Source organism: Pelobates fuscus, chromosome 5 (genome assembly GCF_036172605.1).
Source record: "Pelobates fuscus isolate aPelFus1 chromosome 5, aPelFus1.pri, whole genome shotgun sequence".
Taxonomy (NCBI): domain Eukaryota; kingdom Metazoa; phylum Chordata; class Amphibia; order Anura; family Pelobatidae; genus Pelobates; species Pelobates fuscus.
Genome location: NC_086321.1, coordinates 10,464,242 through 10,490,381, shown reverse-complemented (window position 1 = coordinate 10,490,381; position 26,140 = coordinate 10,464,242). Strand labels below are relative to the sequence as shown.

General features: G+C 40.2%; 1 protein-coding gene across 4 annotated transcripts in view; it reads right to left on the bottom strand.

Annotated features, from left to right (window-relative positions):
- The window catches only part of FAM219A (family with sequence similarity 219 member A), a 145,454-nt gene that overhangs the window by 9,806 nt on the left and 109,508 nt on the right, over positions 1 to 26,140 (bottom strand). For all 4 annotated transcript variants that reach the window (XR_010090861.1, XM_063453561.1, XM_063453563.1 and 1 more), the window contains exons 4-5: positions 6,357 to 6,437; positions 5,752 to 5,806 (exon numbers count right to left, since the gene is read on the bottom strand). Coding sequence is in view for 3 of the 4 variants with exons in the window: in XM_063453561.1 (XP_063309631.1) it covers positions 5,752 to 5,806; positions 6,357 to 6,437 (136 nt within the window). In the remaining variant the exon portion in view is untranslated. The remainder of the gene's footprint in view (positions 1 to 5,751; positions 5,807 to 6,356; positions 6,438 to 26,140) is intronic.

The following is a 26,140-nucleotide window of genomic DNA, read 5'->3' as shown; positions in this document are numbered from 1 at the left end:
TCGCGGTCATGCAGGGGGAGGTTGAGGTCCCCTCCTATTATCAGGGTGCCTTCTGCGAACCTCATCAGGGCTGTCATGGTCCTGCGGAGGAAGTGGTATTGCTTTGTGTTCGGGGCGTATATGTTCGCAAAAGTGTATGTCTGGTCGTGGATGGTGCCCTTCGTGAAGATGTATCTCCCCGATGTGCAATGGAGCGTGTCTTGTTCGATGTATGGGATCCATCTGGAGAATAGAATGCCCACTCCCAATGTGCGTCGCTGGGGATTGTTGCTGAAGTATCCGAGTGGGAAGTTGGGGTCCCGGAGCGATGGTGCCCGGAGGTCTTGAAAGTGTGTTTCCTGAATGTATGTGACCGAAGTTCTGTACCGTTTCAGGTCTCTAAGGAGTCTGGTGCGTTTTTCGCGGACGTTGAGTCCATGTACGTTATATGTGAGAATGTTTAGGTCCTCTATGGCATAGCGGGCATCTCTCGGGGCCTGCAAGCCCGGGGCGGTTGCCATTTGGCGGTGGGGGGGGGGAGGTGGTGGAGAGGTATGGGTAGGGGATGGAAGGAGTACTGTGGGGTCAACTGCGAGTCTGTTTTGTGTCTAGCTCAGAATGTTCTCTGTTTAGGTTAGGGTTGTGGACAGGTGTCCGGGCGGTGGGTCCCCGAGTCCTGGGTATCTGGGTGCCCGGGGTTACTTCCGGAGTGTGGTGCCCTTCTAGGAAGGGTGTCCGTTGTCCTATTCCCTTGGGGGCGGTGGCGGCCGCTCGGTCTCCATTCCTGGCGTCTGGGTCTGTCACCCGTGCACGCCTGGCCCAGCTTTAGGTCCGTAAGTCAGGCCTGACCGTGGGTAGCTGGCTAGTCAGTGACCTTGGTAGTGGCTCGTGGTGGTCTCTAGGTGTGGTGTGTGGCTGCACCATTTAGTGGCTTATCAATGTCTCAGCGGGTAGGCGTTGTCAGTGAGCTCCCGTCTGGGGTTTGGGTTAGGTTAGGCGCCTGGTTTTCGGTCTAGGTGTTTGTTCTAGGTTTGGTAGGAACGGTGCATGAGCATTAAGTGGTCTGTGAGGGGATTGGCTACGTGTGGTTTCCGATGGCCGGAGGTCTGGTGTTGCGTGGGCTGGCCCGTGTCTCGTTCACTGGTTGGGGCCTTACTCCAGTGTGTAGAGTGGATGTGTACCATGGTTTGTTTTTTTTTGCAAACTTTTTTTTCATTAGTTTTTTTTGCAAACCTTTTTTTTTTTTTGCAAACTTTTTTAAAAAAAATTTTGCAAACTTTTTTTTTTTTTTTTATTATTAATTACATTTATTTATTCTATTTTGTTAGTCTGTTTGTTGGGGGGGGAAGGTGATATTAAGTCCAATCTTTACATTTCGTGGTTATTTACTTATTTATGCCCCTCCCTCTCGCGCATGTTTGTTTATTTCCCACTCCCTACCTCCCCGTCTCGTGGGGGTCTCATCCCTCTTCCCCCCCCTCCCCTCTTTCTGTGTCTCCCCTTCTAGTCTTGCCTTCTCGTCTCAGTGCTCAGTAGCGTTGCTGCCTCGGATCCTCTTCCTCCCTCCCCCCTCTCGTTCTGCAGGGAGTGAGCTTCCCCCACCTGTCCTACCTGGTCCCCCTCTTGTCCCCCCACCCTCCCTTGTCCCATGCGTGTAGTGTTGTGTCCCTGTATTATGTGGGTTCTGTGTATCTGCGTGGTTTCCTAGTGTGTCGGGAGTCGGACAGTGTTGTGTGTGTACCTACTAGGAGTGTACGGCAGAGCCGGGGGGCCTTGCCTTCTCCCCTCGCCCCTCTGGCCATGCCTGTCTGTTGTTCCCCTGCCGGTACTTCGGCCTGGTCTCTCTCCCTGGTACTTCTGCGGAGGTTGGTGCCCCCGTGTGGGAGTGTATTCCGTGTCCTATGCCTCTCAGTTGTTGAGTAGCTCAGTTCTAATGATGTTGCTTGCGGGTCTCGAGGAGTGTCAAGGTGTTGCCCAGGCCCCCTGTCTCCCACCCCAACGGTGTTGGATTCCCCCCCCCCTTTAGTGCTGGCAAGTTCTCGTGGAGCCGTTGTCCCTTTGGCGGAGAGACCCGTTCCCGGGTATGGGCAGGGAGGATTGGTGCCCAGGCTTTTGGTAGCAGTTAGCGTGCCCGTCCCCCACCCTCACTGTAAGACATTATTAAAGGGACACTATAGTCACAAAAACAACTTTAGCTTAATGAAGCAGTGTTGGTGTATAGATAATTCCACTGCTCAATTCTCTGCCATTTAGGAGTTAAATAATTTATGTTTCTGTTAATGCAGCCCTAGTGACACCTCTCCTGGCTGTAACTCACACAGCCAGCATGGAAAAATATGGTTTCATTTTTAATCACGTTAACATAGTTTGGAAGTTTTTATCTCCTGCTCTGTGAACTGAACTTTCATCGCACACAGGAGGTCCCCGCAGAATCTATTAACAAGAGACTTTTTGTGCCGAATAGGGGACGGTACTGAGTGACATAAATGTTTATAGTTAGATGTTTTTGAGGCAATAGGCTTTATCTTTGTGTTTTTTGATTCTCGGATATATTTATTTTGTAATTACGACTGAACTACAACAGGGTGTTCTTGAGGCATCTGGGCATCACTTTTAATATAGATATATATGCATCTTACATCCATATCTCATACTCCATCTTCATACATGGAATTATTTAGATCCAGTTCTAGCTAGCACAGATATTTCTAACCACCCTTCCCCCTCTTGGTGAAGGGTACTACCACTAAAGAAAGTTTAAACACTTTACAGGAAGTGTTTAGGAAGGCTGTGCAAGTCACATGTAGGGAGGTGTGGCTAGGGTTGATGCACCATGGCTTGGCAGTCAATTTAGGATGGGGTTCATGGGTTGGGGTTTGATGATCTATTTAGGCTGAAGCTTATGGGTCAGTTTTTTTTTTTATGATCTATTTAGGCTGAAGTTTATGGGTCAGGGTTTGGTGATCTATTTAGGCTGAAGTTTATGGGTCAGGGTTTGGTGATCTATTTAGGCTGAAGTTTATGGGTCAGGGTTTGGTGATCTATTTAGGCTGAAGTTTATGGGTCAGGGTTTGGTGATCTATTTAGGCTGAAGTTTATGGGTCAGGGTTTGGTGATCTATTTAGGCTGAAGTTTATGGGTCAGGGTTTGGTGATCTATTTAGGCTGAAGTTTATGGGTCAGGGTTTGGTGATCTATTTAGGCTGAAGTTTATGGGTCAGGGTTTGGTGATCAATTTAGTCTGGGTTTATGGGTCGGTGTTTGATGATCTATTTAGTCGGGGTTTATGGGTCAGTGTTTGATGATCTATTTAGTTTGGGTTTATGGCTCACTGTTTGAGGATCTATTTAGTCTTGGTTTATGGGTCGGTGTTGATGATCTATTTAGTTTGGGTTTATGAGTCAGTGTTTGAGGATCTATTTAGTCTGGGTTTATGGGTCGGTGTTTGAGGATCTATTTAGTCTGGGTTTATGGGTCGGTGTTTGATGATCTATTTAGTCTGGTTTTATGGGTCGGTGTTTGATGATCTATTTAGTCTGGGTTTATGGGTCCGTGTTTGATGATCTATTTAGTCTGTGTTTATGGGTCGGTGTGTGAGGATCTATTTAGTCTGGGTTTATGGGTCGGTGTTTGATCTATTTAGTTTGGGTTTATGGGTCGGTGTTTGATGATCTATTTAGTCTTGGTTTATGGGTCGGTGTTTGATGATCTATTTAGTCGGGGTTTATGGGTCGGTGTTTGATGATCTATTTAGTTTGGGTTTATGGGTCGGTGTTTGATGATCTATTTAGTCTGGGTTTATGGGTCGGTGTTTGATGATCTATTTAGTCTGGGTTTATGGGTCTGTGTTTGATCTATTTAGTTTGGGTTTATGGGTCGGTGTTTGATGATCTATTTAGTCTTGGTTTATGGGTCGGTGTTTGATGATCTATTTAGTCGGGGTTTATGGGTCGGTGTTTGATGATCTATTTAGTTTGGGTTTATGGGTCAGTGTTTGATGATCTATTTAGTCTGGGTTTATGGGTCAGGTGATCTGGATTTAGATGCATATTACATCACTGTTTCACATTTCATAGAATTTGGATTCTTAGAACAATTAGTCTGCAGCTGGAGCTGTATTCAGATATAATAAAAGGGCACTTGGTGTTATACCTCTCATACATTCATCATGTAAAGGACTGCAATCCAGGAGCTGCCATTCAATGATCCTCTCATAGGTTTCCAGGGACCAGATGACATTTATTTAATTACCTAAAGGAAAGGACTGATCGCCAAAAACTGAGTTGCAATCGGTCTTCTGTTAAAATGAGCAGTACAGATGCCATGTATTTTATGAAATACATTGTTCCGCTCATATTATCAACTTCCAGCTTAAAACCTAAACTATCGCCATGTTAGAAATTCTGAGCTGAGAAAATATGACTTCAGACAAAGTCATTAATATTAGTGTGAATTCCAGAAAGAAGTGCAGTTTGGGGTGCAGCTCAGCACATTGAACCCCCCAACTAAAATTCCCATTATAAATCATAAACTCATCACTCAAACAGTTACATAGAAATAAAGCAATATCACACGATTATTATTACTTGTTTATATAGCGCCAACATATTTCGCAGTGTATCTGTCAACAAGTGAATAACTTGCAAAAATTAACAAGAGGTGAAGAAGGCCTTGCTCAAATAAGTTGACAATCTACGAGGAAGGGGTAAGGAGAAATAGCAGCATGTCAGAGGGGAGGAGGAATTGATAGATACAATTTCTGTGTAGAAATAAGCCAGTAAAAGTGGCACGTGGAACAAGTGGAAGGAGAGAGGGTGAACTGGGCTCTGATGGCAAGGTAACTGAGGAAGGTATTGTAATGAAGTATCACCCAGGAAGATGGTAGGATTTCTTAAAAAGGTGTGTTTTCAGTGACTTTTTGCTTTTTCTAAGTGACCCCATCAGGGGTGAAACGCGTTCTGTATATTGTAGACCTTATTTTATTGTTTTATATGGCTTTAAATTATTCCTAATAAAGACAGAATACGTTTTAATTTCCCTGGACCTTGCTGTGCTGATTACTTCCTTCTGGACACCATTTCCTTGGTGGGGAACATACCAGCCCTGTGGATTGAGCAAAATATTTTTTTGCTCAGGGTCTTGTAAGTAAATGTCCATTTATCAGCACTTACTCAGCACACTGTGTGCACTATATGCTTTTCATTCTCTGTTTCATACCCTTATGGAGAAGACTCCAACCATTCATATATCCTAGAGTGGAAATTATACACTGATTAAAAGAAGCCACTTGCAGTCTCCTTAACATGCGAGTGCATTTCCATCTACATACTGACCCAATCACTATTCACCTAACATACTACTAATAGGTGCTGGTTTAGTTTTCGGTTTGATTTATTCTATATACTGCAGAATATCGAGTTTGGACCAAGAGATCCAACTCACATCCTCAAACGGGGATTGACCCTCTCAAGTGCATAAAGTAGAGCTGGCTTACATGTATATAAGGTGTAATTGGACCTCTTTTTCTACCCTTTGTTGTCCGTAAAATGCTACACTATCAATTCCTACTACAGTCCATTCTTATAGTTCCATATTACAGACATCTGAGGTCATCCCAAGGCGTTATTACCACCTTTTCTTTAAACAGTAAAGAGACTCTGGATTGGGTTGTTGAGCTACCTATCTCTATCTCATCAGTATTTCCTTAGTGCTAGACCCACTGTTTTGTATTTTGGTGATTTTTTACACATTCCTGGGTCTGTCCCAAACTCACCTCAGCGGAAGAATATCCTGAAGACGAGTATCGAGACATGTCAAAGTCATCATCACTTTGAAAGAAGAAAGAGAAAAGGCTAGTTACTTTCCAGTTATGTCCATGTCATTATGTACCCCCAGTCTGCATATATACTGTATCCTCATTCTCCATTTATACTGTACCATATGCTGTACCCCACTCTGGCCTCCATGCTGTACCCCAAGCCTTGCACGATATGTTGTACCCCACTCTGCTTTCCATACTGTATCCCAAGCCTTACTTCATCTGCTGTACCACAAACCTTACTACATATGCTGTACCCCACTCTGTCCTCCATGCTGTACTTCTCTATGTCCTCCATGCTGAACCGTAAGTTTTTGTACCCCAAGCTTAATTCCATATGGTGTACTCAAAGTTTTGCTCTATATACTGTACCCCACCTGTCACCCATGCTATATCCTAAACCTTCCACTCTGTACATGTTCCAGCATTATTTTGCCCCACTAATCTCCATACCCCAATCCCAACCAGGCTCCAACCTGCATTCCTGTCTGCATACTGTAATCCCACCACTTCCACACTGTATTTCCCATAGTCTGACAAACCAATATATGTTCATTTACCTGTCTGTGTCCAGGGCTACCAGTGGCTTTTCATCTGGACTTTGATCTAGAGATGAATATCCTTTATTTGGAACAACAAGTCTGTAACAAAAAAAGAAAAAAGGTCTGTCAACCAACACTTCCAGTCAGTACAGCCAGCCAACACTACTGGCACACAGTCAGTCAACACTACCAGACAATACAGCCAACACTACCAGACAATACAGCCAACACTACAAGGCAACACAGACAACACTACTGGTACACAGTGAGTCTCAACCCTACCAGACAATTCAGCCAACACTACCTGACAATAAGGGCAGGACTGGCCCACCGGGATACCGGGAAATTTCCCGGTGGGCCGCGGCACCTGGGGGCTGGAGAGAGAGAGGGAGCCCTGCTCCCTATGTCTTAATAATATTGCGGCAGCCGGCCGCATGTCGGTGCCGCCGGGTGGCCGGTCCGGCGGCACACTATGAGGTGATTACTCACCTTGCGGCCGGCGGCCCCATCTTCTGTGCTGACAGCTATGCTGTTGTCAGCACAGGAGGACTGGGGGAGGAGGCGGAGCTAACTACCATGATCCCTCGCGGTTCCCATAATTCCCAGCATGGACACATCATAGAGTAATCACTACTCTATGATGTGTCCATGCTGGGAATTACAGGAACCGCAAGGGAGCATGGTAGTTAGCTCCGTCCCCTCCCTCCCTTGTAACAAGGTCAGAAGGGACAGGAGGGAGACAAATAGAGGGGGGGGGGGGGCAAATAGAGGGCAAGGGGGCAAATAGAGAGGAAGGGGGGAGACAAATAGAGGGGAAGGGGGGGCAAATAGAGAGGAAGGGGGGGAGACAGATAGAGGGGAAGGGGGGGAGACAAATAGAGGGGAAGGGGGGGCAAATAGAGGGGAAGGGGGGGCAAATAGAGGGGAAGGAGGGCAAATAGAGAGGAAGGGGGGAGACAGATAGAGGGGAAGGGGGGGCAAATAGAGGGGAAGGAGGGAGACAAATAGAGGGGAAGGGGGGCAAATAGAGGGGAAGGGGGGGAGACAAATAGAGGGGAAGGGGGGAGACAAATAGAGGGGCGGGGGGGAGACAAATAGAGGGGAAGGGGGGACAAATAGAGGGGTAATAGAAACACAGGGGAAGGGGGGGACACAGAGAGGGATAATAGAAAGACACCAGGTTGGGGGGACGACAAAGAGACAGAGGGGTAATAGAGAGACATAGGGCAAGGGGGGACACATAGACAGATTGGGTAATAGAGAGACAGGGGATGAGGGGACAAAGAGACAGAGGGGTAATAGAGAGACATAGGGGTTGGGGGGACAAAGAGAGGGGTAATAGAGAGACACAGGAGGAGGGGGACACAGAGACAGATGTGGTAATAGAGAGACACAGGGGATGGGGGTACAAAGATACAGAGGGGTCTCAACCCTACCAGACAGGGAGGAGATGGGGAAGAGAGACACAGGGAGGAGATGGGGAAGAGAGACACACAGAAGGTTTGTTGGGGGGGACAAAGAGACATACAGTAGGGAAGGGGAACAAAGTAACAAGATTTGTGGGAGGCAACACTGGGCTGGGGAAAAAGAGACAGAGAGTGGCTGGGAGAAGAGAAAGAGGCACACAGAGTCTGGAGTTAGAAAGAGACACACATATGAGATTTGGAAGGGGAGAAAGAGACAAAGTGGCTGGGGCTAAGAACAACACAAAAGGGGCTGGGGGAAAGAGAAATACAGAGGCTGGAGAAGGGTAAAAAGAAACACACAGGGACTGGGATGAAGTAAAAGATGCACAAGGGTCGCTGTAAGAGAAAAAAAAGGAGACAATTGGAGACAAGATACACTAAACGAGATAAAGGTAATAGATGTAAATTGATGTGATCCTGACAGTAATACACACATTTATATATATGCATGTATATTGATGTGTGTATTAGTAACATATAATTATGCCTCTAATATTTACACATATAGTAGTATACATTTATATATACATAATACACACATAAATGTCATATATGTGTGTATGTGTGTATCTGTGTATGTGTGTAATGAGCACGTATTGGCCCAGTCTTGTTGCTAGTTGCATACTCATGCACAATAACATATTCAAAGTGAAGAGCGCACCCATAGAACTTCAAAATTAACCAGATCCCTTCATTTTTTTAGTTGTGCAACTGCAGACATTCAGCATTTCAGTCCCATTACTAAAATGTCCTTAATAGGCCAAAGTAGTTGTACTGAAACATTGATTACATGCAAATGTACGTCTACTTAAAATAAAGGCGCTCTTTTGTTTATTTTGAAGCCCTATATGCGTTCCTTCGTTGGAGTAAGAGTTTTCAATTTCTTTATTATTTTTTCACCCTCTATATCAGTACACTATGCTGGCGCGACGCATTATTGGGCTGGTATAGAATTTTTTTCCAGGGCTGATTTTAGTTCCCAGTCCGGCCCTGCTGACAATACAGCCAACACTACCAGACAATACAGCCAACACTACAAGGCAACACAGACAACACTACTGACACACAGTCAGTCAACACTACCAGACAATACAGCCAACACTATCACACAATACAGCCAACACTACCAGGCAATACAGCTAACACTACCAGGCAATACAGCTAACACTACCAGGCAATACAGCCAACACTACCAGACAATACAGCCAACACTACAAGGCAACACAGACAACACTACTGACACACAGTCAGTCAACACTACCAGACAATACAGCCAACACTATCACACAATACAGCCAACACTACCAGGCAATACAGCTAACACTACCAGGCAATACAGCTAACACTACCAGGCAATACAGCTAACACTACCAGGCAATACAGCTAACACTACCAGGCAATACAGCTAACACTACCAGGCAATACAGCCAACACTACCAGGCAATACAGCCAACACTACCAGGCAATACAGCCAACACTACCAGGCAATACAGCTAACACTACCAGGCAATACAGCCAACACTACCAGGCAATACAGCCAACACTACCAGGCAATACAGCTAACACTACCAGGCAATACAGCCAACACTACCAGGCAATACAGCTAACACTACCAGGCAATACAGCCAACACTACCAGGCAATACAGCCAACACTACCAGGCAATACAGCTAACACTACCAGGCAATACAGCCAACACTACCAGGCAATACAGCTAACACTACCAGGCAATACAGCCAACACTACCAGGCAATACAGCTAACACTACAAGGCAACACAGACAACACTACTGGCACACAGTCAGTCAACACTATCAGACAATAAAGCCAACACTACCAGGCAACACAGACAACACTACCAGACAATACAGCCAACACTACCAGACAATACAGCCAACACTACAAGGCAACACAGACAACACTACTGACACACAGTCAGTCAACACTACCAGACAATACAGCCAACACTATCACACAATACAGCCAACACTACCAGGCAATACAGCTAACACTACCAGGCAATACAGCTAACACTACCAGGCAATACAGCTAACACTACCAGGCAATACAGCCAACACTACCAGGCAATACAGCTAACACTACCAGGCAATACAGCCAACACTACCAGGCAATACAGCTAACACTACCAGGCAATACAGCTAACACTACCAGGCAATACAGCCAACACTACCAGGCAATACAGCTAACACTACCAGGCAATACAGCCAACACTACCAGGCAATACAGCCAACACTACCAGGCAATACAGCTAACACTACCAGGCAATACAGCCAACACTACCAGGCAATACAGCTAACACTACCAGGCAATACAGCCAACACTACCAGGCAATACAGCTAACACTACAAGGCAACACAGACAACACTACTGGCACACAGTCAGTCAACACTATCAGACAATAAAGCCAACACTACCAGGCAACACAGACAACACTACCAGGCAACACAGCCAACACTACCAGGCAATACAGCTAACACTACCAGGCAATACAGCCAACACTACCAGGCAATACAGCCAACACTACCAGACAATACAGCCAACACTACAAGGCAACACAGACAACACTACTGACACACAGTCAGTCAACACTACCAGACAATACAGCCAACACTATCACACAATACAGCCAACACTACCAGGCAATACAGCTAACACTACCAGGCAATACAGCTAACACTACCAGGCAATACAGCTAACACTACCAGGCAATACAGCCAACACTACCAGGCAATACAGCTAACACTACCAGGCAATACAGCCAACACTACCAGGCAATACAGCTAACACTACCAGGCAATACAGCTAACACTACCAGGCAATACAGCCAACACTACCAGGCAATACAGCCAACACTACCAGGCAATACAGCTAACACTACCAGGCAATACAGCCAACACTACCAGGCAATACAGCCAACACTACCAGGCAATACAGCTAACACTACCAGGCAATACAGCTAACACTACCAGGCAATACAGCTAACACTACCAGGCAATACAGCCAACACTACCAGGCAATACAGCTAACACTACCAGGCAATACAGCCAACACTACCAGGCAATACAGCTAACACTACAAGGCAACACAGACAACACTACTGGCACACAGTCAGTCAACACTATCAGACAATAAAGCCAACACTACCAGGCAACACAGACAACACTACCAGGCAACACAGACAACACTACAAGGCAACACAGACAACACTACAAGGCAACACAGACAACACTACAAGGCAACACAGACAACACTACTGGCACACAGATATAGGAGCAGATATAGATTCTATATATAAAGACCCTGTGTGACATTGTGTGTCACAGTGTATAATAGTGTGAGGAGCAGATACTGATTATATATATAGAGACCCTGTGTGACGGTGGGTGTCACAGTGTATAATAGTGCGAGGAGCAGATATAGATTCTATATATAAAGACCCTGTGTGACGGTGGGTGTCATGGTGTATAATAGTGCGAGGAGCACATATAGATTCTATATATAAAGACCCTGTGTGAAGGTGGGTGTCACAGTGTATAATAGGAACTAGTGTGAGGAGCAGATATAGATTCTATATATAAAGACGCTATGTAACAGTGTGTGTCACAGTGTATAATAGTGTGAGGAGCAGATACAGATTCTATATATAAAGACGCTATGTAACAGTGTGTGTCACAGTGTATAATAGTGTGAGGAGCAGATATAGATTCTATATATAAAGACGCTATGTAACAGTGTGTGTCACAGTGTATAATAGTGTGAGGAGCAGATATAGATTCTATATATAAAGACGCTATGTAACAGTGTGTGTCACAGTGTATAATAGTGCGAGGAGCAGATACAGATTCTATATATAAAGACGCTATGTAACAGTGTGTGTCACAGTGTATAATAGTGCGGGGAGCAGATATAGATACTATATATAAAGACGCTATGTAACAGTGTGTGTCACAGTGTATAATACTGTGAGGAGCAGATATAGATTCTATATATAAAGACGCTATGTAACAGTGTGTGTCACAGTGTATAATAGTGCGAGGAGCAGATACAGATTCTATATATAAAGACGCTATGTAACAGTGTGCGTCACAGTGTATAATAGTGCGAGGAGCAGATATAGATTCTATATATAAAGACGCTATGTAACAGTGTGTGTCACAGTGTATAATAGTGTGAGGAGCAGATATAGATTCTATATATAAAGACGCTATGTAACAGTGTGTCACAGTGTATAATAGTGTGAGGAGCAGATACAGATTATATATATAAAGACGCTATGTAACAGTGTGTGTCACAGTGTATAATAGTGAGAGGAGCAGATATAGATTCTATATATAAAGACGCTATGTAACAGTGTGTGTGTCACAGTGTATAATAGTGTGAGGAGCAGATACAGATTCTATATATAAAGACGCTATGTAACAGTGTGTGTCACAGTGTATAATAGTGAGAGGAGCAGATATAGATTCTATATATAAAGACGCTATGTAACAGTGTGTGCGTCACAGTGTATAATAGTGTGAGGAGCAGATATAGATTCTATATATAAAGACGCTATGTAACAGTGTGTGTCACAGTGTATAATAGTGCGAGGAGCAGATATAGATTCTATATATAAAGACGCTATGTAACAGTGTGTGTCACAGTGTATAATAGTGTGAGGAGCAGATACAGATTCTATATATAAAGACGCTATGTAACAGTGTGTGTCACAGTGTATAATAGTGCGAGGAGCAGATATAGATTCTATATATAAAGACGCTATGTAACAGTGTGTGTCACAGTGTATAATAGTGTGAGGAGCAGATATAGATTCTATATATAAAGAAGCTATGTAACAGTGTGTGTCACAGTGTATAATAGTGTGAGGAGCAGATATAGATTCTATATATCAAGACGCTATGTAACAGTGTGTGTCACAGTGTATAATAGTGTGAGGAGCAGATATAGATTCTATATATAAAGACGCTATGTAACAGTGTGTGTCACAGTGTATAATAGTGCGAGGAGCAGATATAGATTCTATATATAAAGACGCTATGTAACAGTGTGTGTCACAGTGTATAATAGTGAGAGGAGCAGATATAGATACTATATATAAAGACGCTATGTAACAGTGTGTGTCACAGTGTATAATAGTGTGAGGAGCAGATATAGATTCTATATATAAAGACGCTATGTAACAGTGTGTGTCACAGTGTATAATAGTGGGAGGAGCAGATATAGATTCTATATATAAAGACGCTATGTAACAGTGTGTGTCACAGTGTATAATAGTGTGAGGAGCAGATATAGATTCTATATATAAAGACGCTATGTAACAGTGTGTGTCACAGTGTATAATAGTGCGAGGAGCAGATATAGATTCTATATATAAAGACGCTATGTAACAGTGTGTGTCACAGTGTATAATAGTGCGAGGAGCAGATACAGATTCTATATATAAAGACGCTATGTAACAGTGTGTGTCACAGTGTATAATAGTGTGAGGAGCAGATATAGATTCTATATATAAAGACGCTATGTAACAGTGTGTGTCACAGTGTATAATAGTGTGAGGAGCAGATATAGATTCTATATATAAAGACGCTATGTAACACTGTGTGTCACAGTGTATAATAGTGTGAGGAGCAGATATAGATACTATATATAAAGACGCTATGTAACAGTGTGTGTCACAGTGTATAATAGTGCGAGGAGCAGATACAGATTCTATATATAAAGACGCTATGTAACAGTGTGTGTCACAGTGTATAATAGTGTGAGGAGCAGATATAGATTCTATATATAAAGACGCTATGTAACACTGTGTGTCACAGTGTATAATAGTGTGAGGAGCAGATATAGATACTATATATAAAGACGCTATGTAACAGTGTGTGTCACAGTGTATAATAGTGCGAGGAGCAGATATAGATTCTATATATAAAGACGCTATGTAACAGTGTGTGTCACAGTGTATAATAGTGCGAGGAGCAGATACAGATTCTATATATAAAGACGCTATGTAACAGTGTGCGTCACAGTGTATGATAGTGTGAGGAGCAGATATAGATACTATATATAAAGACGCTATGTAACAGTGTGTGTCACAGTGTATAATAGTGTGAGGAGCAGATATAGATTCTATATATAAAGACGCTATGTAACAGTGTGTGTCACAGTGTATGATAGTGTGAGGAGCAGATATAGATACTATATATAAAGACGCTATGTAACAGTGTGTGTCACAGTGTATAACAGTGGGAGGAGCAGATATAGATTCTATATATAAAGACGCTATGTAACAGTGTGTGTCACAGCGTATAATAGTGTGAGGAGCAGATATAGATTCTATATATAAAGACGCTATGTAACAGTGGGTGTCACAGTGTATAATAGTGCGAGGAGCAGATATAGATTCGATATATAAAGACGCTATGTAACAGTGTGTGTCACAGTGTATAATAGTGTGAGGAGCAGATACAGATTCTATATATAAAGACGCTATGTATCAGTGTGTGTCACAGTGTATAATAGTGCGAGGAGCAGATATAGATTCTATATATAAAGACGCTATGTAACAGTGTGTGTCACAGTGTATAATGGTGTGAGGAGCAGATACAGATTCTATATATAAAGACGCTATGTAACAGTGTGTGTCACAGTGTATAATAGTGCGAGGAGCAGATACAGATTCTATATATAAAGACGCTATGTAACAGTGTGTGTCACAGTGTATAATAGTGTGAGGAGCAGATATAGATTCTATATATAAAGACGCTATGTAACAGTGTGTGTCACAGTGTATAATAGTGGGAGGAGCAGATATAGATTCTATATATAAAGACGCTATGTGACAGTGTGTGTCACAGTGTATAATAGTGTGAGGAGCAGATATAGATTCTATATATAAAGACGCTATGTAACAGTGTGTGTGTCACAGTGTATAATAGTGTGAGGAGCAGATATAGATTCTATATATAAAGACGCTATGTAACAGTGTGTGTCACAGTGTATAATAGTGCGAGGAGCAGATACAGATTCTATATATAAAGACGCTATGTAACAGTGTGTCACAGTGTATAATAGTGTGAGGAGCAGATACAGATTCTATATATAAAGACGCTATGTAACAGTGTGTGTCACAGTGTATAATAGTGCGAGGAGCAGATATAGATTCTATATATAAAGACGCTATGTAACAGTGTGTGTCACAGTGTATAATAGTGCGAGGAGCAGATACAGATTCTATATATAAAGACGCTATGTAACAGTGTGTCACAGTGTATAATAGTGCGAGGAGCAGATACAGATTCTATATATAAAGACGCTATGTAACAGTGTGTGTCACAGTGTATAATAGTGTGAGGAGCAGATACAGATTCTATATATAAAGACGCTATGTAACAGTGTGTGTCACAGTGTATAATAGTGTGAGGAGCAGATATAGATTCTATATTTAAAGACGCTATGTAACAGTGTGTGTCACAGTGTATAATAGTGCGAGGAGCAGATATAGATTCTATATATAAAGACGCTATGTAACAGTGTGTGTCACAGTGTATAATAGTGTGAGGAGCAGATACAGATTCTATATATAAAGACGCTATGTAACATTGTGTGTCACAGTGTATAATAGTGTGAGGAGCAGATATAGATTCTATATATAAAGACGCTATGTAACAGTGTGTGTCACAGTGTATAATAGTGTGAGGAGCAGATATAGATTCTATATATAAAGACGCTATGTAACAGTGTGTGTCACAGTGTATAATAGTGTGAGGAGCAGATATAGATTCTATATATAAAGACGCTATGTAACAGTGTGTGTCACAGTGTATAATAGTGCGTGGAGCAGATATAGATTCTATATATAAAGACGCTATGTAACAGTGTGTGTCACAGTGTATAATAGTGTGAGGAGCAGATATAGATTCTATATATAAAGACGCTATGTAACAGTGTGTGTCACAGTGTATAATAGTGCGAGGAGCAGATACAGATTCTATATATAAAGACGCTATGTAACAGTGTGTGTCACAGTGTATAATAGTGTGAGGAGCAGATATAGATTCTATATATAAAGACGCTATGTAACAGTGTGTCACAGTGTATAATAGTGTGAGGAGCAGATACAGATTCTATATATAAAGACGCTATGTAACAGTGTGTGTCACAGTGTATAATAGTGCGAGGAGCAGATACAGATTCTATATATAAAGACGCTATGTAACAGTGTGCGTCACAGTGTATGATAGTGTGAGGAGCAGATATAGATACTATATATAAAGACGCTATGTAACAGTGTGTGTCACAGTGTATAATAGTGTGAGGAGCAGATATAGATTCTATATATAAAGACGCTATGTAACAGTGTGTGTCACAGTGTATGATAGTGTGAGGAGCAGATATAGATACTATATATAAAGACGCTATGTAACAGTGTGTGTCACAGTGTATAACAGTGGGAGGAGCAGATATAGATTCTATATATAAAGACGCTATGTAACAGTGTGTGTCACAGCGTATAATAGTGTGAGGAGCAGATATAGATTCTATATATAAAGACGCTATGTAACAGTGGGTGTCACAGTGTATAATAGTGCGAGGAGCAGATATAGATTCGATATATAAAGACGCTATGTAACAGTGTGTGTCACAGTGTATAATAGTGTGAGGAGCAGATACAGATTCTATATATAAAGACGCTATGTAACAGTGTGTGTCACAGTGTATAATAGTGCGAGGAGCAGATATAGATTCTATATATAAAGACGCTATGTAACAGTGTGTGTCACAGTGTATAATGGTGTGAGGAGCAGATACAGATTCTATATATAAAGACGCTATGTAACAGTGTGTGTCACAGTGTATAATAGTGCGAGGAGCAGATACAGATTCTATATATAAAGACGCTATGTAACAGTGTGTGTCACAGTGTATAATAGTGTGAGGAGCAGATATAGATTCTATATATAAAGACGCTATGTAACAGTGTGTGTCACAGTGTATAATAGTGGGAGGAGCAGATATAGATTCTATATATAAAGACGCTATGTGACAGTGTGTGTCACAGTGTATAATAGTGTGAGGAGCAGATATAGATTCTATATATAAAGACGCTATGTAACAGTGTGTGTGTCACAGTGTATAATAGTGTGAGGAGCAGATATAGATTCTATATATAAAGACGCTATGTAACAGTGTGTGTCACAGTGTATAATAGTGCGAGGAGCAGATACAGATTCTATATATAAAGACGCTATGTAACAGTGTGTCACAGTGTATAATAGTGTGAGGAGCAGATACAGATTCTATATATAAAGACGCTATGTAACAGTGTGTGTCACAGTGTATAATAGTGCGAGGAGCAGATATAGATTCTATATATAAAGACGCTATGTAACAGTGTGTGTCACAGTGTATAATAGTGCGAGGAGCAGATACAGATTCTATATATAAAGACGCTATGTAACAGTGTGTCACAGTGTATAATAGTGCGAGGAGCAGATACAGATTCTATATATAAAGACGCTATGTAACAGTGTGTGTCACAGTGTATAATAGTGTGAGGAGCAGATACAGATTCTATATATAAAGACGCTATGTAACAGTGTGTGTCACAGTGTATAATAGTGTGAGGAGCAGATATAGATTCTATATTTAAAGACGCTATGTAACAGTGTGTGTCACAGTGTATAATAGTGCGAGGAGCAGATATAGATTCTATATATAAAGACGCTATGTAACAGTGTGTGTCACAGTGTATAATAGTGTAAGGAGCAGATACAGATTCTATATATAAAGACGCTATGTAACATTGTGTGTCACAGTGTATAATAGTGTGAGGAGCAGATATAGATTCTATATATAAAGACGCTATGTAACAGTGTGTGTCACAGTGTATAATAGTGTGAGGAGCAGATATAGATTCTATATATAAAGACGCTATGTAACAGTGTGTGTCACAGTGTATAATAGTGTGAGGAGCAGATATAGATTCTATATATAAAGACGCTATGTAACAGTGTGTGTCACAGTGTATAATAGTGCGTGGAGCAGATATAGATTCTATATATAAAGACGCTATGTAACAGTGTGTGTCACAGTGTATAATAGTGTGAGGAGCAGATATAGATTCTATATATAAAGACGCTATGTAACAGTGTGTGTCACAGTGTATAATAGTGCGAGGAGCAGATACAGATTCTATATATAAAGACGCTATGTAACAGTGTGTGTCACAGTGTATAATAGTGTGAGGAGCAGATATAGATTCTATATATAAAGACGCTATGTAACAGTGTGTGTCACAGTGTATAATAGTGCGAGGAGCAGATATAGATTCTATATATAAAGACGCTATGTAACAGTGTGCGTCACAGTGTATGATAGTGTGAGGAGCAGATATAGATACTATATATAAAGACGCTATGTAACAGTGTGTGTCACAGTGTATAATAGTGTGAGGAGCAGATATAGATACTATATATAAAGACGCTATGTAACAGTGTGTGTCACAGTGTATAATAGTGTGAGGAGCAGATATAGATTCTATATATAAAGACGCTATGTAACAGTGTGTGTCACAGTGTATAATAGTGTGAGGAGCAGATATAGATTCTATATATAAAGACGCTATGTAACAGTGTGCGTCACAGTGTATGATAGTGTGAGGAGCAGATATAGATTCTATATATAAAGACGCTATGTAACAGTGTGTGTCACAGTGTATAATAGTGCGAGGAGCAGATACAGATTCTATATATAAAGACGCTATGTAACAGTGTGTCACAGTGTATAATAGTGTGAGGAGCAGATACAGATTCTATATATAAAGACGCTATGTAACAGTGTGTGTCACAGTGTATAATAGTGCGAGGAGCAGATATAGATTCTATATATAAAGACGCTATGTAACAGTGTGTGTCACAGTGTATAATAGTGTGAGGAGCAGATATAGATTCTATATATAAAGACGCTATGTAACAGTGGGTGTCACAGTGTATAATAGTGTGAGGAGCAGATATAGATTCTATATATAAAGACGCTATGTAACAGTGTGTCACAGTGTATAATAGTGTGAGGAGCAGATACAGATTCTATATATAAAGACGCTATGTAACAGTGTGTGTCACAGTGTATAATAGTGTGAGGAGCAGATACAGATTCTATATATAAAGACGCTATGTAACAGTGTGTGTCACAGTGTATAATAGTGTGAGGAGCAGATATAGATTCTATATATAAAGCCGCTATGTAACAGTGGGTGTCACAGTGTATAATAGTGTGAGGAGCAGATATAGATTCTATATATAAAGACGCTATGTAACAGTGTGTGTCACAGTGTATAATAGTGCGAGGAGCAGATATAGATTCTATATATAAAGACGCTATGTAACAGTGTGTCACAGTGTATAATAGTGTGAGGAGCAGATATAGATTCTATTTATAAAGACGCTATGTAACAGTGTGTGTCACAGTGTATAATAGTGTGCGGAGCAGATATAGATTCTATATATAAAGACCCTGTGTAACAGTGTGTGTCACAGTGTATAATAGTGTGAGGAGCAGATACAGATTCTATATATAAAGACGCTATGTAACAGTGTGTGTCACAGTGTATAATAGTGTGAGGAGCAGATATAGATTCTATATATAAAGACGCTATGTAACACTGTGTGTCACAGTGTATAATAGTGTGAGGAGCAGATATAGATTCTATATATTAAGACGCTATGTAACAGTGTGTCACAGTGTATAATAGTGTGAGGAGCAGATATAGATTCTATATATAAAGACGCTATGTAACAGTGTGTGTCACAGTGTATAATAGTGCGAGGAGCAGATACAGATTCTATATATAAAGACGCTATGTAACAGCGTGTGTCACAGTGTATAATAGTGCGAGGAGCAGATACAGATTCTATATATAAAGACGCTATGTAACAGCGTGTGTCACAGTGTATAATAGTGTGAGGAGCAGATATAGATTCTATATATAAAGACGCTATGTAACAGTGTGTGTCACAGTGTATAATAGTGTGAGGAGCAGATATAGATTCTATATATAAAGACGCTATGTAACAGTGTGCGTCACAGTGTATGATAGTGTGAGGAGCAGATACAGATTCTATATATAAAGACGCTATGTAACAGCGTGTGTCACAGTGTATAATAGTGCGAGGAGCAGATACAGATTCTATATATAAAGACGCTATGTAACAGCGTGTGTCACAGTGTATAATAGTGCGAGGAGCAGATATAGATTCTATATATAAAGACGCTATGTAACAGTGTGTGTCACAGTGTATAATAGTGTGAGGAGCAGATACAGATTCTATATATAAAGACGCTATGTAACAGTGTGTGTCACAGTGTATAATAGTGCGAGGAGCAGATACAGATTCTATATATAAAGACGCTATGTAACAGTGTGTGTCACAGTGTATAATAGTGTGAGGAGCAGATATAGATTCTATATATAAAGACGCTATGTAACAGTGTGTGTCACAGTGTATAATAGTGGGAGGAGCAGATATAGATTCTATATATAAAGACGCTATGTGACAGTGTGTGTCACAGTGTATAATAGTGTGAGGAGCAGATATAGATTCTATATATAAAGACGCTATGTAACAGTGTGTGTGTCACAGTGTATAATAGTGTGAGGAGCAGATATAGATTCTATATATAAAGACGCTATGTAACAGTGTGTGTCACAGTGTATAATAGTGCGAGGAGCAGATACAGATTCTATATATAAAGACGCTATGTAACAGTGTGTCACAGTGTATAATAGTGTGAGGAGCAGATACAGATTCTATATATAAAGACGCTATGTAACAGTGTGTGTCACAGTGTATAATAGTGCGAGGAGCAGATATAGATTCTATATATAAAGACGCTATGTAACAGTGTGTGTCACAGTGTATAATAGTGCGAGGAGCAGATACAGATTCTATATATAAAGACGCTATGTAACAGTGTGTCACAGTGTATAATAGTGCGAGGAGCAGATACAGATTCTATATATAAAGACGCTATGTAACAGTGTGTGTCACAGTGTATAATAGTGTGAGGAGCAGATACAGATTCTATATATAAAGACGCTATGTAACAGTGTGTGTCACAGTGTATAATAGTGTGAGGAGCAGATATAGATTCTATATTTAAAGACGCTATGTAACAGTGTGTGTCACAGTGTATAATAGTGCGAGGAGCAGATATAGATTCTATATATAAAGACGCTATGTAACAGTGTGTGTCACAGTGTATAATAGTGTGAGGAGCAGATACAGATTCTATATATAAAGACGCTATGTAACATTGTGTGTCACAGTGTATAATAGTGTGAGGAGCAGATATAGATTCTATATATAAAGACGCTATGTAACAGTGTGTGTCACAGTGTATAATAGTGTGAGGAGCAGATATAGATTCTATATATAAAGACGCTATGTAACAGTGTGTGTCACAGTGTATAATAGTGTGAGGAGCAGATATAGATTCTATATATAAAGACGCTATGTAACAGTGTGTGTCACAGTGTATAATAGTGCGTGGAGCAGATATAGATTCTATATATAAAGACGCTATGTAACAGTGTGTGTCACAGTGTATAATAGTGTGAGGAGCAGATATAGATTCTATATATAAAGACGCTATGTAACAGTGTGTGTCACAGTGTATAATAGTGCGAGGAGCAGATACAGATTCTATATATAAAGACGCTATGTAACAGTGTGTGTCACAGTGTATAATAGTGTGAGGAGCAGATATAGATTCTATATATAAAGACGCTATGTAACAGTGTGTGTCACAGTGTATAATAGTGCGAGGAGCAGATATAGATTCTATATATAAAGACGCTATGTAACAGTGTGCGTCACAGTGTATGATAGTGTGAGGAGCAGATATAGATACTATATATAAAGACGCTATGTAACAGTGTGTGTCACAGTGTATAATAGTGTGAGGAGCAGATATAGATACTATATATAAAGACGCTATGTAACAGTGTGTGTCACAGTGTATAATAGTGTGAGGAGCAGATATAGATTCTATATATAAAGACGCTATGTAACAGTGTGTGTCACAGTGTATAATAGTGTGAGGAGCAGATATAGATTCTATATATAAAGACGCTATGTAACAGTGTGCGTCACAGTGTATGATAGTGTGAGGAGCAGATATAGATTCTATATATAAAGACGCTATGTAACAGTGTGTGTCACAGTGTATAATAGTGCGAGGAGCAGATACAGATTCTATATATAAAGACGCTATGTAACAGTGTGTCACAGTGTATAATAGTGTGAGGAGCAGATACAGATTCTATATATAAAGACGCTATGTAACAGTGTGTGTCACAGTGTATAATAGTGCGAGGAGCAGATATAGATTCTATATATAAAGACGCTATGTAACAGTGTGTGTCACAGTGTATAATAGTGTGAGGAGCAGATATAGATTCTATATATAAAGACGCTATGTAACAGTGGGTGTCACAGTGTATAATAGTGTGAGGAGCAGATATAGATTCTATATATAAAGACGCTATGTAACAGTGTGTCACAGTGTATAATAGTGTGAGGAGCAGATACAGATTCTATATATAAAGACGCTATGTAACAGTGTGTGTCACAGTGTATAATAGTGTGAGGAGCAGATACAGATTCTATATATAAAGACGCTATGTAACAGTGTGTGTCACAGTGTATAATAGTGTGAGGAGCAGATATAGATTCTATATATAAAGCCGCTATGTAACAGTGGGTGTCACAGTGTATAATAGTGTGAGGAGCAGATATAGATTCTATATATAAAGACGCTATGTAACAGTGTGTGTCACAGTGTATAATAGTGCGAGGAGCAGATATAGATTCTATATATAAAGACGCTATGTAACAGTGTGTCACAGTGTATAATAGTGTGAGGAGCAGATATAGATTCTATTTATAAAGACGCTATGTAACAGTGTGTGTCACAGTGTATAATAGTGTGCGGAGCAGATATAGATTCTATATATAAAGACCCTGTGTAACAGTGTGTGTCACAGTGTATAATAGTGTGAGGAGCAGATACAGATTCTATATATAAAGACGCTATGTAACAGTGTGTGTCACAGTGTATAATAGTGTGAGGAGCAGATATAGATTCTATATATAAAGACGCTATGTAACACTGTGTGTCACAGTGTATAATAGTGTGAGGAGCAGATATAGATTCTATATATTAAGACGCTATGTAACAGTGTGTCACAGTGTATAATAGTGTGAGGAGCAGATATAGATTCTATATATAAAGACGCTATGTAACAGTGTGTGTCACAGTGTATAATAGTGCGAGGAGCAGATACAGATTCTATATATAAAGACGCTATTTAACAGCGTGTGTCACAGTGTATAATAGTGCGAGGAGCAGATACAGATTCTATATATAAAGACGCTATGTAACAGCGTGTGTCACAGTGTATAATAGTGCGAGGAGCAGATATAGATTCTATATATAAAGACGCTATGTAACAGTGTGTGTCACAGTGTATAATAGTGTGAGGAGCAGATATAGATTCTATATATAAAGACGCTATGTAACAGTGTGCGTCACAGTGTATGATAGTGTGAGGAGCAGATATAGATACTATATATAAAGACGCTATGTAACAGTGTGTGTCACAGTGTATAATAGTGCGAGGAGCAGATATAGATACTATATATAAAGACGCTATGTAACAGTGTGTGTCACAGTGTATAATAGTGCGAGGAGCAGATACAGATTCTATATATAAAGACGCTATGTAACAGTGTGTGTCACAGTGTATAATAGTGCGAGGAGCAGATATAGATTATATATATAAAGACGCTATGTAACAGTGTGTGTCACAGTGTATAATAGTGTGAGGAGCAGATATAGATTCTATATATAAAGACGCTATGTAACAGTGTGTGCCACAGTGTATAATAGTGTGAGGAGCAGATACAGATTATATATATAAAGACGCTATGTAACAGTGTGTGTCACAGTGTATAATAGTGCGAGGAGCAGATATAGATTCTATATATAAAGACGCTATGTAACAGTGTGTGTCACAGTGTATAATAGTGTGAGGAGCAGATATAGATTCTATATATAAAGACGCTATGTAACAGTGTGTGTCACAGTGTATAATAGTGTGAGGAGCAGATACAGATTCTATATATAAAGACGCTATGTAACATTGTGTGTCACAGTGTATAATAGTGTGAGGAGCAGATACAGATTCTATATATAAAGACGCTATGTAACAGTGTGTGTAACAGTGTATAATAGTGTGAGGAGCAGATATAGATTCTATATATAAAGACGCTATGTAACAGTGTGTGTCACAGTGTATAATAGTGTGAGGAGCAGATATAGATTCTATATATAAAGACGCTATGTAACAGTGTGTGTCACAGTGTATAATAGTGTGAGGAGCAGATATAGATTCTATATATAAAGACGCTATGTGACAGTGTGTGTCACAGTGTATAATAGTGTGAGGAGCAGATATAGATTCTATATATAAAGACGCTATGTAACAGTGTGTGTCACAGTGTATAATAGTGCGAGGAGCAGATATAGATTCTATATATAAAGACGCTATGTAACAGTGTGTGTCACAGTGTATAATAGTGTGAGGAGCAGATATAGATTCTATATATAAAGACGATATGTAACAGTGTGTGTCACAGTGTATAATAGTGTGAGGAGCAGATATAGATTCTATATATAAAGACGCTATGTAACAGTGTGCGTCACAGTGTATAATAGTGTGAGGAGCAGATATAGATTCTATATATAAAGACGCTATGTAACAGTGTGTGTCACAGTGTATAATAGTGCGAGGAGCAGATACAGATTCTATATATAAAGACGCTATGTAACAGTGTGTCACAGTGTATAATAGTGTGAGGAGCAGATACAGATTCTATATATAAAGACGCTATGTAACAGTGTGTGTCACAGTGTATAATAGTGTGAGGAGCAGATATAGATTCTATATATAAAGACGCTATGTAACAGTGGGTGTCACAGTGTATAATAGTGTGAGGAGCAGATATAGATTCTATATATAAAGACGCTATGTAACAGTGTGTGTCACAGTGTATGATAGTGCGAGGAGCAGATATAGATTCTATATATAAAGACGCTATGTAACAGTGTGTCACAGTGTATAATAGTGTGAGGAGCAGATATAGATTCTATATATAAAGACGCTATGTAACAGTGTGTCACAGTGTATAATAGTGTGAGGAGCAGATATAGATTCTATATATAAAGACGCTATGTAACAGTGTGTGTCACAGTGTATAATAGTGTGCGGAGCAGATATAGATTCTATATATAAAGACCCTGTGTAACAGTGTGTGTCACAGTGTATAATAGTGTGAGGAGCAGATACAGATTCTATATATAAAGACGCTATGTAACAGTGTGTGTCACAGTGTATAATAGTGTGAGGAGCAGATATAGATTCTATATATAAAGACGCTATGTAACACTGTGTGTCACAGTGTATAATAGTGTGAGGAGCAGATATAGATTCTATATATAAAGACGCTATGTAACAGTGTGTGTCACAGTGTATAATAGTGCGAGGAGCAGATATAGATTCTATATATAAAGACGCTATGTAACAGTGTGTGTCACAGTGTATAATAGTGTGAGGAGCAGATATAGATTCTATATATTAAGACGCTATGTAACAGTGTGTCACAGTGTATAATAGTGTGAGGAGCAGATATAGATTCTATATATAAAGACGCTATGTAACAGTGTGTCACAGTGTATAATAGTGTGAGGAGCAGATATAGATTCTATATATAAAGACGCTATGTAACAGTGTGTGTCACAGTGTATAATAGTGCGAGGAGCAGATACAGATTCTATATATAAAGACGCTATGTAACAGTGTGTGTCACAGTGTATAATAGTGTGAGGAGCAGATATAGATTCTATATATAAAGACGCTATGTAACAGTGTGTGTCACAGTGTATAATAGTGTGAGGAGCAGATATAGATTCTATATATAAAGACGCTATGTAATAGTGTGTGTCACAGTGTATAATAGTGCGAGGAGCAGATATAGATTCTATATATAAAGACGCTATGTAACAGTGTGTGTCACAGTGTATAATAGTGTGAGGAGCAGATATAGATTCTATATATAAAGACGCTATGTAACAGTGTGTGTCACAGTGTATAATAGTGTGAGGAGCAGATACAGATTCTATATATAAAGACGCTATGTAACAGTGTGTGTCACAGTGTATAATAGTGCGAGGAGCAGATACAGATTCTATATATAAAGACG